The sequence below is a fragment of the Mus caroli genome, unplaced genomic scaffold (genome assembly GCF_978045245.1).
Source record: "Mus caroli unplaced genomic scaffold, Mus_caroli_1 scaffold_5, whole genome shotgun sequence".
NCBI lineage: Eukaryota > Metazoa > Chordata > Mammalia > Rodentia > Muridae > Mus > Mus caroli.
Genome location: NW_028227260.1, coordinates 64131586 through 64147716, shown reverse-complemented (window position 1 = coordinate 64147716; position 16131 = coordinate 64131586). Strand labels below are relative to the sequence as shown.

General features: G+C 41.5%; 1 protein-coding gene across 1 annotated transcript in view; it reads right to left on the bottom strand.

Annotated features, from left to right (window-relative positions):
- The window catches only part of Zdhhc15 (zDHHC palmitoyltransferase 15), a 127424-nt gene that overhangs the window by 60121 nt on the left and 51172 nt on the right, over nt 1-16131 (bottom strand). Inside the window, exon 3 of the mRNA XM_021153468.2 lies at nt 1211-1305. Coding sequence (XP_021009127.1) covers nt 1211-1305 — 95 coding nt within the window. The remainder of the gene's footprint in view (nt 1-1210; nt 1306-16131) is intronic.

Genomic DNA, 16131 nt, shown 5'->3' with positions numbered 1-16131 from the left:
GTAGTCCCGCAACGTGAACGGTTCAACTGAGGATGGCAGTTTGAGCTGAAAAGAGAGGAAGCTAGACGGGGCAGGAGAAAGAACGAGGCTAAGACGATTTCATGTTCAAAGCCCCCCTTTACTGTTTCGACATCCAGTTATAAAGGAAGGGGGAGGGAACCCGATTTCCTGCCAAGTAACTTGGGGTCCAGTAGCAGGATGAACACGTGTGTGGCTCCAAGCAGCAAAGCGACAGGGTCCAGCAGTGGGCGTGGCAGAACAAACGAGCAGGAAACTCCACCCCTGAGCCAGCAGGTTCCAGTCTGGAGGAAGGGAGACCACATCCCCAGAGCTCGTGTCTCTAGCTGCATATGTATTAGAAGATGGCCTAGTCGGCCATCATTGGGAAGAGAGGCCCCTTGGTCTTGCAAACTTTATATGCCCCAGTACAGGGGAAAGCCAGGGCCAAGAAGTGGGAGTGGGTGAGTTGGGGAGCAGGGCAGGGGAGGATATAGGGAACTTTCGGGATAGCATTTGAAATGTAAATGAAGAAAATATCTAATAAAATAATTAAAAAAAGATCTTTCCCATTGTTTCTTTTTACTTCCAAATCTAACTTCTTTTAAAGTAGTTATAGGCAATAAATTTCTGAGATGATCATTTTTCTGATCTCTTACAAATAGCACAAGAAACACATGCATTCAAGAGACTACACCTTAAAAGGGTTAAATTCACAATTGAGTTTTTTCTCAGAGTTGCCTTCTAGTCTCTTGCTGGGTGCCATTATAAAATAATACAACTTCATAGAACTGAACTGGATGAGGTCTCAGAATCAAAGCAGCTTTTTGTTTGAATCAGATCCCCATTACAGACAGTGGTTTTCTAGTCTTAAAGACATCCAAGGCTGGTGATTTCACAAACCCCTTCAATAGAGTAGTCTACCCTTAATTCCTCAGAGTGAATCCCTCTCGGTTTATCCCTGGCTGGGCAAGGTAGTGGGACACCATAGCCCCAGCTATTCAGGAGAGGTGAAGGAGGGTAACTGGAGGCTAGGAGTTCAATGCCAGCTTGGGCAATATAGAGAGACCTTGTCTGGAAAAAAAAAAGACAAAACAGCCTAAATTACTTTTGAATAGGAAGGCTATTTGTTCTTCCTTTTGTTCTGTTCTGGTTTTATTGGTATCTTTAGTTTCTTTTGTTCTTAAGTTTGTGAAGCAACACATATTCTTACCTTCTGGTTTGGCCGCTGTGGGAGTGTGAAGATAGACTTCCAGTAGGTCCATGCAAAGAACACAAAAATGGCATGATAGAGTATGAGGTAGATAACTGAAAAAAAAAGTTGACACTTTTAATTTGTTTTTTTTTCTTCAGAGTTCAAAATACCAAAAGTAAGCAACAAATGTCTCTTTTTCTCCTATCACTATATACTATCTAGTATTACTATGGAATGCTGAGTGCTACCATTTTCTCATGCACAGATAAGAATACATGCAGAACACCAAAGTTTGAGCCAGAGAAAATCTGGAAGTTATATGTTTTCAAAGTTTTCATGATTCTGTGAGTAAAAAGTGGACTTGACCTTTATATCAATATCTGAGAGCTGTTTTATCCAGTTGTCATTATCTCCTCCACCATGGGTACTAAAATGCTATGATACAATTTGCACTTCATTAGAGTTTATAGCATGCTTTTCAAAAAAAATTAAGGTAGTATATGTACCTCTGTGTATGTACACACATGCTATAGTGCACATGTGGCTTCAGAGGACAATCTGTGAGAGCCATCCCTCTTCTTCTACCATAGGGATTCCAGAGATAGAATGCAGGACATTGGTCCCTGGCTGCAAGCACTTTTAACCACTCAGCCACCTGGCCAGCCTACAACATATTTTATATTTGTCACCTCATTCTATTTTCTCAGTAACTTTGTTGAAATAGATAACAGTATAGGGCAGGTAATTATCTGTCAGAGACAGAGAGCTCGTTAACCAAGGTCCCACAGTCTGTAATGTTCACCCTGACATTATATGAAGAACTTCTGACTCTAAATCCAGAGTCGTTTTTAATAGCTCCATTGACTACAGAACTCAGAAGTATAAGTTGTACCTTTGAAATAGATGACTTTCCTGCCTGTTTTCTCACACTTTCCTTTTAAACAGCTCAGTTTGGGTATTCTCCACAGAGCTGGTTACAAGATGGAAAAATCACTTCAGTGTTTCATTTCAAGTGCCTGAATGGCATGGTCTTATGTCAGTCTATCAAAAAGACCCAAGAGAATGATGTAATTCAAGATGAAATTAACTCTTTCAGTCCCAGCCCTTTAGTACAAGACCATTTATATGTGAGATTATGAAATCTCAATTTCCCACACAGAATAAAAGGCAACCGTTTACTCCACATGGGCACCTCACTTCTCACTTCTTCATGTCAAGGGTGTGGACCATTCCCGACTTTCTCACATGTTTATATAAATGCATGCAAACAGGAAGCATCTCTGCAACATCTAAAGATTTAACTGTCTTTTTTTTGGTGAAAAGTTAAAGATTCATACAGTTCAAAACTTGAGTTAGAGGAGTATCCAGTGAAATCCTTGTCTATTCAGTTATATTCTAAGCCATGACTTCAGAGTCAATGTTTGTAAAATAATAACCCAGGGTATTTTGGCACACACAGAGAAGTAGTCTGTACACAATATTTTGCAACATCCTTCTTGATTGCTTATGTATCTGGGAGTGCTTCATTTTATATAACTTGAAAAGAGTGATTTTTCTTATTTTCTTAAATAATTGGAGTGCTCCGCCCTAAATGGGACATCTGCATTATATCCCTTCCTGAAAAGGCTAAGGGGCTATAATATATGGGAGTGCGAAAGATTATAAGAGCCAGAGGTTGGAAAGGATTGCTTAAAGCATTGTCTCCTGACATGGGAGGGCTGTTGTACATAAGAAGTCATAGAGTTGTGGCTGCATAAGATGTGCACAAGATTAAGCCATCCAACCCCCCAGCATGTACTGGGGAGGAGACCAAGAGGCTCCATCCCTGAGCTGGGGAGCTACTGGCAGTTGGTGGCAGTTGAGGGAGTCAAAGTCAGTTTTTTTCAGAGATGTGATCCCTAATAGACTATTCACAATCTAGTGAGCGGCCCTACATCCATGTGCATATATATATATATATATATACACACACACACACACATTATACTGTACTTCAGATTATATTGTACTGCACATTATCTGTACTACAGATTATACTGTTTGTTAAAGAAAAAAGATTACAAGAAGAAAGGAAAACTGGTGGGTGGTATAAGGGGCAGGAGTGTGAGGCAGATTTTTATCAAAACACATTGTATGCATTCATAAAATTCTCAAAATACATTTGCATGGTATTCTATTGCAAAGATGTATTATATACTCTAGTGAACCAGACTGTCTTTATTATACATTGAATTTTTGCTTTCTCTTGTTAATATAAATAGTGATTCCATGAATATTTTAAATTATGTTATCAGCACATGTATAAACATCTGTTGAATCAATAGGGTGGTGTTGTCACACCCCTTTAATCCTGGCACTTGGGAAGCAGTAGCAGGTAGATATCTAAGTTTGATGCTACTCTGGTCTATAGAGTGAATTCCAGGACAGCTGAGGATACATAGAGAAACCCTATCTAAAACAACAACAACAACAAAAACCATAAAAACCCAAAACAGAAAATCTATAGAATAGATTCCCTGAATTGAAATTGCCAGGCCAAAAAGTATGCCTTTTTCTATTGTTTCTTTTATTTTTGATATTATAACCTAATTAAAAGCCTGCCTTTCCTTCCTCCAAATCATCCCATATACCTGTGGAACAAGCGGAACTGTGCCACCAGACAAAAGACTGGAAAGGTCAAGCAGATTAAGAAACCCCTGCAATTCTCATAACAGAATGGTAGGCATTTGAATTTGCTCCCAACCCAGTTCCTGTCCTGGAGCACTGCAGGGCCATGGGTGTTGGGAAGAGGGGAGTGAGAGAGAGCCCGCGTCTGGCCAGAGTTCCTATGCTCTGGGCAGGCAGATGCAGAAGGACTGCCGGACGCTTTCCAAGCAGCCCGGGGTGGGCATCTGGCTGTGTGAAGCCACTGACCCCACATGGCTGGGGAGGGGTGGATAAGGGGCAGCCCCCAATACCAGGTTCTCAGTCTCTGGCATCCCACGCTGGATACGGCAGAGGAGCTGAGAACAGAATAGGGGCCCTGAGGTGGCACTAGGCTCCAGAGATACGGAAAGAGGGAGTAGGGGGAAAGAGGAGGGGGTCACTGGGTGGATCCGGGCACTGGCTTTAGTCCGGCCCATGGCTGGAGCACAGGAAGGCCTTCTGACTGGATGTTAGAAGTGGCTCATTAAAGAAAGTCTATCCCATCATCCAAGCACAGTGGGCCTTGATGAACAAAGACAGTCTACGGTTTTAGAGCTTTATTTTAGAAAGGCAGAGGGAAAGAGAGAAGGTAGAAAAGAGAGACCGGCCATGGCCAAGAGGAGAGAAGGGGGAAGGGAAAGAGAGAAAGAAAGTTAGAGAGTATGAAAGGTGAAGGCTGAGAGAGAGAGAGAGAGAGAGAGAGAGAGAGAGAGCTAGCTTAGAGAGAGAGAGTAAGGAAAGTAAAAGCTTAAGAGAGAATTTTTACTAGGGGCCAAAGCAGCCCCTCTAATAGTGGGCTGTGTTATCTTGCTCTTGCTAGGTAACTATGGGGCGGAGTCTAGCCAGAAGGCCAGAAGCTTGGGATATTGTCTACGTGACTGCTAGCCACACGCTTCTCCTGGGGGGGGGGGGCTGTAAGACAGGAGTGGGGGTGTGTGTCCAGGAGACAAGAGGGAACGCCTTCTGTCCCATGTAGGTGAAAATTACCACCACCAGGTCTTTCCGGGGTTTAAGACCTCAACTTGACTGGAGACCAGGCTGTCTGTGCATAGCCCATTGCCCCACAGAGCATGTGACCACCACACTCCACATGAGGACCTTGACAACTAGTTGAGTAGCACAGAGCCCAGAGTTCTCCATGCTAATGAGGTATCTAGATGGGGCTGCCCTGAGGATTCAGCCAATAAACTCCCCTCCTCAGACATTCCTTCCTGCAAAAGGCATTTAATTTCTGGTCCACCCTGAGTAAGTTCTATGCACCATTTTCATAATGAATAAACAGTTTGGACAAGAAAGGGCTGTCCCTCTCAAGCACAAACATTGTTTCAGGTGTTCCTGTTAGTGAGAAAAATAAACCTTCAAATAAAGAAGCATGAAAATTTGGAGTTAAAAGGCATGAACAGGTTTCAGGTGTTGCTGTTAGGGAGAACAAGCATTTAAACAAAGAAGCCTGAAAAGGTTTGGGTTAAGGGTTTCAGATGTGTCTTTCCCAATTCTCAGCAGCAAGAGCTCATCTATTACCTTTGGCTTGGTGGACTCTTCCCCGAGAGGGAGGAGCCTGCTCTGCACACCCAGGCTGCTGGCCTTTTGTTCTACCAGGCATTTTTTTTTCTCATGTGTGTTTTTTCATGTTTGTGCTTTTTACCCCAAAATTGTTCTGAAATTTTCAGTTTGTTTAAAATTTCTTTTAAGCTTCAAAAAAATATCATATTTAATCTACTCCCCACAGGTCAAACCAACTCGCTAATAGCTATTATTTAATCCTTAATTAACAAAATAATATCATCTACTTAAGCCAGTTTCCTTTTACAGACAAGCTGTTACTGCCTACCCCAGATACATAATTAATATAATATTTTCTTCCTCAGCCATCTAAAGCAGATGAATTCCCAACTCTTCCCTCTGCTTTCCTTAACACTACACAGGTAACTCTCCACTTAGAGGATTCCTTCCAGGACTAAATTCCTCAAACACCCTTCCTTGCCTTTTTTCTAGGACCATAACAACAGACCAGGGATATGTTCCCAATCCAATTGTTACAGGCTTAACATATACATGACCCCCTCCCCCGTGCAGACATCGCCCTGCCAGGGTTCTGCTCCCCTGTTATGATTATTCTACAGGTTTATCTCTACAGAAGGGGGGAAGACAGCGCTGCCACCACATCTGCGTGGCCTGGCTTGAAAATGAAGGGTTGCCCACATGGAGGTTCTTGATGAGAGGGACAGCCCTTTCTTGTCCAAACTGTTTATTCATTATGAAAATGGTGCATACAACTTACTCAGGGTGGACCAGAAATTAAATGCCTTTTGCAGGAAGGAATGTCTGAGGAGGGGAGTTTATTGGCTGAATCCTCAGGGCAGCCCCATCTAGATACCTCATTAGCATGGAGAACTCTGGGCTCTGTGCTACTCAACTAGTTGTCAAGGTCCTCATGTGGGGTGTGGTGGTCATGTGCTCTAGGACAGGAACTGTGTTGGGAGCAAATTCAAATGCCTACCATTCTGTTATGAGAATTGCAGGGGTTTCTTAATCTATTTGACCTTTCCAGTCTTTTGTCTGGTGGCACAGTTCTGCTTGTCCCACATTACCCTTCCTTGCTCTCTTCATAGGGGAATATATCTCTATGTCTTTGTCTATCTATCTATCTATCTATCTATCTATCTATCTACCTATCATATATATTCCTGAGAAAATTATATTCCCTGCTTAGCAAGTAGAATGTTATTTCTATGCATGTTCTCAGGTTTTCAGGACTGAACATTTGGTATTGAACAACCACCTGGTATGCTCTTCCATGGAAAAGACTGTTTCTCCTGCTCTCAGGATTCCTTAGTTGCCTCTGGCCCTTTGTGTAGTTTCTGCGCTTTTTCTCTTTAGCATGTCAATTGTTGTTGTCCTTGTTCAGTTCATGTTTGCAGAGTTGTGTTTGTGAGACATTACGGGTATAGCTTCTGATATTACTAGGACACACAATTTCATATAAAACTCCCTGATCCTTAGCCCTTACAATCATTCTGCCCCTTTGTCTGCAATGCTCCCTGAGCCTTAGGTATAAGAACTGGTTTGCAGATGTAAATATTCAAACTGGACTTCACAGCTATTGTTAAATTGCCATTAGTAAAACTTACACATGTTGCTCCTCTACCAGAGGCCACTCCAGCACTCAGATTCTCAGGCAAGCCCTCTGCCTATAGACCACATAAACTCCTCCAGTGTCCACCCAGCCCACCCCCAAACGCCCTTCCTCTCCTTGTCACCATATCCAGTCCTGTGTCTCCTGTGTCACTCCAGAGGCTACATCGACACTCAGAACCCCAGGTAAGGCACCCACCAATATACCCCAGTGATTACCCAGCCTACCCTCAACAGCTTCCCCTCCAATAGTCCCTCCTCTCTTCATTACCCTATCCCATCCCACACCTCTGGCTGAAGCCTGGTGCCCCAACAAAGGCCACACCAGCCCCAAGATCCTCAGGTAAGTGCACTAGAAGTAGACCATAAACATTCTAACCATGTCTGCCCAGCTCACCCACAACAGCCCCTCCTCTCCTTGGCACTCTATCCTAGCTTACATCTCTGGCAGAAGCCCCATCCTCCACCACAGGGAAGGCTAGTACTTAGATCACCAGGTAAGACCCCTGCCCAGGTAAGGGGATTACAAACACTCCCCCCAGTGACCACCCAGGCTAAACTTAACAGCCCTTCCCTTTTTCATCACCATATCCTGGCCCACATCTGTGGTGGAAGACCCCTTCTCTATCAAAGGCCACACCAGCACCCAGAACCCCACATAAGTTGCTTGCTGGTGGACCAAACCCAATCTCTCAGTATCTGACCAGCCCTCCCTTCACTATCACCATATCATGTGCCCTTCTCCTGCAGACAACCCCCAGATACACCAGAGGCCACTCTGGCCATCAGAAGTCTAGCTCCCAAATCAACCTGACATACTATACTCAACCTTTTAGCCACTCCAGCTAAAAGACCAGAGAAGAAACAGAAACCGAAGAATAAAGCACCCATCCAACAAAGGCACTCAGAAATCAACAAACCCAAGTGCCTAGATGTCACTGTCAGAATACAATCAAAAACAGCTAGGACAATATGTTACCACCAGAGCCCAGCTATCCAAGGAAATTAAGACTTGAATATTTCAACACCACTGAAGCACAAGTAAATGACCCTAAAACCAACTTTATGAAGATGATAGAGGCCCTGAAAGAGGAAATGAATAAATCTCTTTTAAAGAAACCCAGGAAAACACAAACAACTGAGGAAATAAATAAATCCTTTAAAGAAAACCAAGAAAAATCAAACAGGCGAACAAAATAAATAACACTGTTCAAGACATAAAAAATGGAAATAAAAGTAATAAACAAAAGATAAACTGAGGGAATTCTGAAAATGGAAAATCTAGAAAGCAAACAGGAACTACAGAGGCAAGCTTTAACAACAGAATATAAGAGATAGGATAAAAATCTCAGGTATTTAAGATATGATAGGCAAAATGGATACACTGGTCAAAAAAAGTTAAATCTAAAATATTCCTCACACAAACCCCAGAAAATCTGGGACTATGAAAAATCGAAACCCAATAATAACAGGAAAAAGAAAAACAACGATCCGGCCGGAAAAGCACCTGTGTAGCTACAGCGCAGGGTCGGCTGACACCCGCCAGCTACCCACGACCCCCGCCACAGGATTTTGAGACTGCTGGTGAGTGGAACACAGCTTCTGCTCCAGTCCAGTCACGCGGGACCTGAGACTGCTCTGGTTGAGGAGTCAGAAATCCGGCCTACGTAGGGCCACAAGCCTCTTCCGGTCAGAAAAGCACCGGGGTAGCTAGAGCGCAGGGTCGGCTGACACCCGCCAGCTACCCACAACACCCGCCACAGGATCTTAAGACTTCTGGTGAGTGGAACACAGCTTCTGCTCCAATCCAATTGCACACGGGACCTGAGACTGCATTAGTTAGGGAAGCAGAAACCGGCCTGAGTAGGGCCACAGGCCTCATCCGGCCGGAACAGCACCAGTGTAGCTAGAGCGCAGGGTCGGCTGACACCCGCCAGCTACCCACGACCCCCACCACAGGATTTTGAGACAGCGGGTGAGTGGAACACAGCTTCTGCTCCAATCTTTAAACAGTGACAACAACAACAACTAACCCCAGAGATTACCAGATGGCGAAAGGTAAACGTAATAATCTTACTAACAGAAACCAAGACCACTCACCATCATCAGAACCCAGCACTCCCACTTCGCCCAGTCCAGGGCACCCCAACACACCTGAAAAGCTAGACATGGATCTAAAAGCATATCTCCTGATGATGGTAGAGGACTTCAAGAAGGACTTTAATAACACACTTAAAGAAATACAGGAGAACACTGCTAAACAGGTAGAAGACATTAAAGAGGAAGCACAAAAATCCCTTAAAAAATTGCAGGAGAACACTGCTAAAGAGTTACAAATCCTTAAAGAAAAACAGGATAACCTAATAAAACAGGTAGAAGTCCTTAATGAAAAACAGGAAAACACATCCAAACAGATGAGGGAAATGAACAAAACCATACTAGACCTAAAAAGGGAAGTAGCCACAATAAAGAAAACCCAAAATGAGGCAACACTGGAGATAGAAACCCTAGGAAAGAAATCTGGAACCATAGATACCAGCATCAGCAACAGAATACAAGAGATGGAAGAGAGAATCTCAGGTGCAGAAGATTCCATAGAGAACATCGGCACAACAATCAAGGAAAATGTAAAATGCAAAAAGATCCTAACTCAAAACATCCAAGAAATACAGGACACAATGAGAAGACCAAGGAGTGGATGAGAATGAAGATTTTCAACTCAAAGGACCATCAAACATCTTCAACAAAATTATAGAAGAAAACTTCACAAATCTAAAGAAAGAGATGCCCATGAACATACAAGAAACCTACAGAACTCCAAATAGACTGGACCAGAAAAGCAATACCTCCCAAAACATAATAATCAGAACAAAAAATGCTCTAAATAAAGATAGAATACTAAAAGCAGTAAGAGAAAAAGGCCAAGTAACATATAAAGGCAAGCCTATCAGAATTACACCAGATTTTTCACCAGAGACTATGAAAGCCAGAAGATCCTGGACGGATGTTATACAGACACTAAAAGAACACAAATTCCAGCCCAGGCTACTATACCCAGCCAAACTCTCAATTAACATAGATGGAGAAACCAAAGTATTCCACGACAAAACCAAATTCACACATTATCTCTCCACGAATCCAGCCCTTCAAAGGATAATAACAGAAAAAAACCAATACAAGGACAGGAACCACACCCTAGAAACTACAAGAAGGTAATCCCTCAACAAACCTAAAAGAAGACAGCCACAAGAACAGAATGCCAACTTTAACAACAAAAATAACAGGAAACAACAATTACTTTTCCTTAATATCTCTTAATATCAATGGACTCTACTCCCCGATAAAAAGACATAGACGAACAAACTGGCTACACAAACAAGACCCAACATTTTGCTGCTTACAGGAAACTCATCTCAGAGAAAAAGATAGACACTACCTCAGAATGAAAGGCTGGAAAACAATTTTCCAAGCAAATGGTATGAAGAAACAAGCTGGAGTAGCCATTCTAATATCTGATAAGATTGACTTCCAACCCAAAGTCATTAAAAAAGACAGGGAGGGACACTTCATACTCATCAAAGGTAAAATCCTCCAAGAGGAACTATCAATCCTGAATATCTATGCTCCAAATACAAAGGCAGCCACATTCATTAAAGAAACTTTAGTAAATCTCAAAGCACACATTGCACCTCATACAATAATAGTGGGAGACTTCAACACACCACTTTCACCAATGGACAGATCGTGGAAACAGAAACTAAACAGGGACACAGTGAAACTAACAGAAGTTATGAATCAAATGGATCTGGCAGCTATCTACAGAACATTCTATCCTAAAACAAAAGGATATACCTTCTTCTCAGCACCTCATGGTACTTTCTCCAAAATTGACCACATAATTGGTCACAAAACAGGCCTCAACAGATACAAAAATATTGATATTGTCCCATGCATCCTATCAGATCACCATGGAATAAGGCTGATCTTCAATAACAAAATAAATAATAGAAAGCCAACCTTCACGTGGAAACTGAACAACACTCTTCTCAATGATACCTTGGTCAAGGAAGGAATAAAGAAAGAAATTAAGGACTTTTTAGAGTTCAATGAAAATGAAGCCACAACATACCCAAACTTATGGGACGCAATGAAAGCATTTCTAAGAGGAAAACTCATAGCTCTGAGTGCCTCCAAAAGGAAACTAGAGAGAGCACACATTAGCAGCTTGACAACATACCTAAAAGCACTAGAACAAAAGGAAGCAAATTCACCCAAGAGGAGTAGACGGCAGGAAATAATCAAACTCAGGGGCGAAATCAACCAAGTGGAAACAAGAAGAACTATTCAAAGAATCAACCAATCAAGGAGCTGGTTCTTTGAGAAAATCAACAAGATAGATAAACCCTTAGCCAGACTCACTAGAGGGCACAGGGAAAGCATCCTAATTAACAAAATCAGAAATGAGAAAGGAGACATAACAACAGATCCTGAAGACATCCAAAACACCATCAGATCCTTCTACCAAAGGCTATACTCAACAAAACTGGAGAACCTGGATGAAATGGAGAAGTTCCTAGACAGATACCAGGTACCAAAGTTGAATCAAGATCAGGTTAATGATCTAAACAGCCCTATATCCCCCAAAGAAATAGAAGCAGTCATTAATAGTCTCCCAACTAAAAAAAGCCCAGGACCAGATGGGTTTAGTGCAGAGTTCTATCAGACCTTCAAAGAAGATCTAATCCCAGTTCTTCACAAACTATTCCACAAAATAGAAACAGAAGGTACTCTACCCAACTCATTCTATGAAGCCACAATTACTGTGATACCTAAACCACAAAAAGACCCAACAAAGATAGAAAACTTCAGACCAATATCCCTTATGAATATTGATGCAAAAATCCTCAATAAAGTTCTTGCTAACCGAATCCAAGAACACATCAAAACAATCATCCATCCTGACCAAGTAGGTTTCATCCCAGGGATGTAGGGATGGTTCAATATACGGAAATCCATCAACGTAATCCAGTATATAAACAAACTCAAAGACAAAAACCACATGGTCATCTCGTTAGATGCGGAAAAAGCATTTGACAAGATCCAACACCCATTCATGATAAAAGTCTTGGAAAGATCAGGAATAATAGGCCCATACCTAAACATGATAAAAGCAATCTACAGCAAACCAGTAGCCAACATCAAAGTAAATGGTGAGAAGCTTGAAGCAATCCCTCTAAAATCAGGGACTAGACAAGGCTGTCCACTTTCTCCATACCTATTCAACATTGTACTTGAAGTCCTAGCCAGAGCAATTCGACAACAAAAGGAGATCAAAGGGATACAAATTGGAAAAGATGAAGTCAAAATATCACTTTTTGCAGATGATATGATAGTATATATAAGTGACCCTAAAAATTCCACCAGAGAACTCCTAAGCCTGATAAACAGCTTCGGTGAAGTAGCTGGATATAAAATTAACTCAAACAAATCAATGGCCTTTCTCTACACAAAGAATAAACAGGCTGAGAAAGAAATCAGGGAAACAACACCCTTCTCAATAATCACAAATAATATAAAATATCTTGGCGTGTCTCTAACTAAGGAAGTGAAAGATCTGTATAATAAAAACTTCAAGTCTCTGAAGAAAGAAATTATAGAAGATGTCAGAAGATGGAAAGATCTCCCATGCTCATGGATTGGCAGGATCAACATTGTAAAAATGGCTATCTTGCCAAAAGCAATCTACAGATTCAATGCAATCCCCATCAAAATTCCAACTCAATTCTTCAACGAATTAGAAAGTGCAATCTGCAAATTCATCTGGAATAACAAAAAACCTAGGATAGCAAAAACTCTTCTCAAGGATAAAAGAACCTCTGGTGGAATCACCATGCCGGACCTGAAGCTTTACTACAGAGCAATTGTGATAAAAACTGCATGGTACTGGTATAGTGACAGACAAATAGACCAATGGAATAGAATTGAAGACCCAGAAATGAACCCACACACCTATGGTCACTTGATCTTCGACAAGGGAGCTAAAAACATCCAGTGGAAGAAAGACAGCATTTTCAACAAATGGTGCTGGCACAACTGGTTGTTAACATGTAGAAGAATGCGAATCGATCCATTCCTATCTCCTTGTACTAAGGTCAAGTCTAAGTGGATCAAGGAACTACACATAAAACCAGAGACACTGAAACTTATAGAGGAGAAAGTGGGGAAAAGCCTTGAAGATATGGGCACAGGGGAAAAATTCCTGAATAGAACAGTAATGGCTTGTGCTGTAAGATCGAGAATTGACAAGTGGGACCTCATGAAACTGCAAAGCTTCTGCAAGGCTAAAGACACCATCAATAAGACAAAAAAACCACCACCAGATTGGGAAAGGATCTTCACCTATCCTAAATCAGATAAGGGACTAATATCCAATATATATAAAGAACTCAAGAAGGTGGACTCCAGAAAGTCAAATAACCCCATTAAAAAATGGGGCTCAGAACTGAACAAAGAATTCTCACCTGAGGAATACCGAATGGCAGAGAAGCACCTGAAAAAATGTTGAACATCCTTAATCATCAGGGAAATGCAAATCAAAACAACCCTGAGATTCCACCTCACACCAGTCAGAATGGCTAAGATCAAAAATTCAGGTGACAGCAGATGCTGGCGAGGATGTGGAGAAAGAGGAACACTCCTCCATTGTTGGTGGGATTGCAAGCTTGTACAACCACTCTGGAAATCTGTTTGGCGGTTTCTCAGAAAATTGGACATAGTACTACCGGAGGATCCAGCAATACCTCTCCTGGGCATATATCCAGAAGATGTCCCAACCGGTAAAAAGGACACATGCTCCACTATGTTCATAGCAGCCCTATTTATAATAGCCAGAAGCTGGAAAGAACCCAGATGTCCCTCAACAGAGGAATGGATACAGAAATTATGGTACATTTACACAATGGAGTACTACTCAGCTATTAAAAAGAATGAATTTATGAAATTCCTAGCCAAATGGATGGACCTGGAGGGCATCATCTTGAGTGAAGTAACACAATCACAAAAGAACTCACACAATATGTATTCACTGATAAGTGGATATTAGCCCAAAACTTAGGATACCCAAGATATGAGATACAATTTGCTAAACGCATGAAACTCAAGAAGAATGAAGACCAAAGTGTGGACACTGTGCCCCTTCTTAGAATTGGGAACAAAACACCCAGGGAAGGAGTTACAGAGACAAAGTTCGTAGCTGTGATGAAAGGATGGACCATTTAGAGACTGCCGTATCCAGGGATCCATCCCATAAGCAGCTTCTAAATGCTGACACCATTGCATACACTAGCAAGATTTTGCTGAAAGAACCCAAATATAGCTGTCTCTTGTGAGACGATGCCGGGGCCTAGCAAACACAGGAGTGGATGTTCACAGTCAGCTATTGGATGTATCACAGGGCTCCCAATGGAGAAGCTAGAGAAAGTACCCAAGGAGCTAAAGGGGCTCTTGTCTCTAGCTGCATATTTATCGAAAGATGGTCTAGTCGGCCATCAATGGAAAGAGAGGCCCATTGGACTTGCAAACTTTATATGCCCCAATATAGGGGAATGCCAGGGCCAAAGAATGGGAATGGGTGGGTAGGGAAGTGGTGGGCGCTATGGGGGACTTTTGGGATAACATTGGAAATGTAATTGAGGAAAATATGTAATAAAAATATTAAAAATTAAAAAAAAGAAAGGTGATTTGGTTATAACTTACTCAAAATTTTGGGTTTTTGAATACCATTTTGTCTGAAGTTTTTTGTTTTCTCTCAATAATCAGATTCATATGGTTTTGTTTTGGTTTTGTGCTTTTAGTGAGGGGTTAAAATATCTAATGACTATATTACATGGAAAGTAAGCTATAGAGAGACTGACTGGAATGATGGGCTTTGAATACAGGCTGTTGCTTAAAAATATTTTCATAGAATATGTATCCTGTCAGCTGATTGTGGGACAGAGAATAAAGAGGAAGAGCAGGCCATTTAATCCACATAGCTTCTCCAGTGAAGAACAATGGTGTCTTTGTGTTTCTACTCTATGGTGATTAAGAAAGAGGTAGAGAAAGAAATTTCATGTATTCTTATGTGCTCATCTTTTAACCCTCAGTGTTTTGATTTTTTTCCATAAACCTAGTTATCTGGAAAATCAGACAGATTAACCTTAATTAGTAGTATTGTTTTAATTTACCTTTTTGGGCATATGGAGAAGCTTGTAGATTTTAACAGGTTTATCTCAGTTGGTTATGGTGATGCTGTTTTAATTTCAGTACTCAAGAGTTAGAGGCAGGAGGATCTCTTGAGTTCCAGGCCAGCCTGATCAACATAGCAAGTTCCTGGACAGCCAGACCTGCATAATGTATCCTGTTGCAAACAAGCAGTGTGTCTCATGTCTTCTGTAACCCCATGATCTTTTTGAGGGAAATAGTGGCAGTTGTTTCTTTGTGTGGAAAATTCTGTACCATTAACCATCAAAGATTGCTTGCTTGTTAGTGTGGTACCTTTCTGGTAGGCAAGATTGCATGCAGAAGTTAGGATTTGACCATATTTTTACTCATTAACAATCAAAAGCAACGATTAGTTTGTTTCTCCTTCTTCTGTTAAAGTCATCTACTATATGTTCTAAATTGTCAGACCAACCTCACTGGTGTGGGAAGTAAAGAAGATGTCTCCAGGACGTCATGTGATTCAAAGCCCATCAACAGATAGAATGAATGTAACATCAACTGCAAGAAGAAGCTTAAACTTTGGGTGAGAATAAAATGCTCATAATATTATAAAACTACTATTTCACGAGAAAAATATTCACAGGTGTCAACTTTATATACGAAAAACCATCTATCATTTCTGGGAAGTACTCGCCAATTTCTGCTCAGAACTCAACACACACATGCACAAACACAAAGGAACAATTGACTGTGTGTACTGAATTCTAAATGGAACATCTGTATCAGTGTCCTCTACCATCAAGGGTCAGGAACTATCATAGAAGAAAGGGCAGAGAAGACTCTAAGAGGATTCGGAGAAATGCTGTAAAATTCTTCCCTTCAGGACATGACAGTGCTATTGCATTCATGAATGTGTA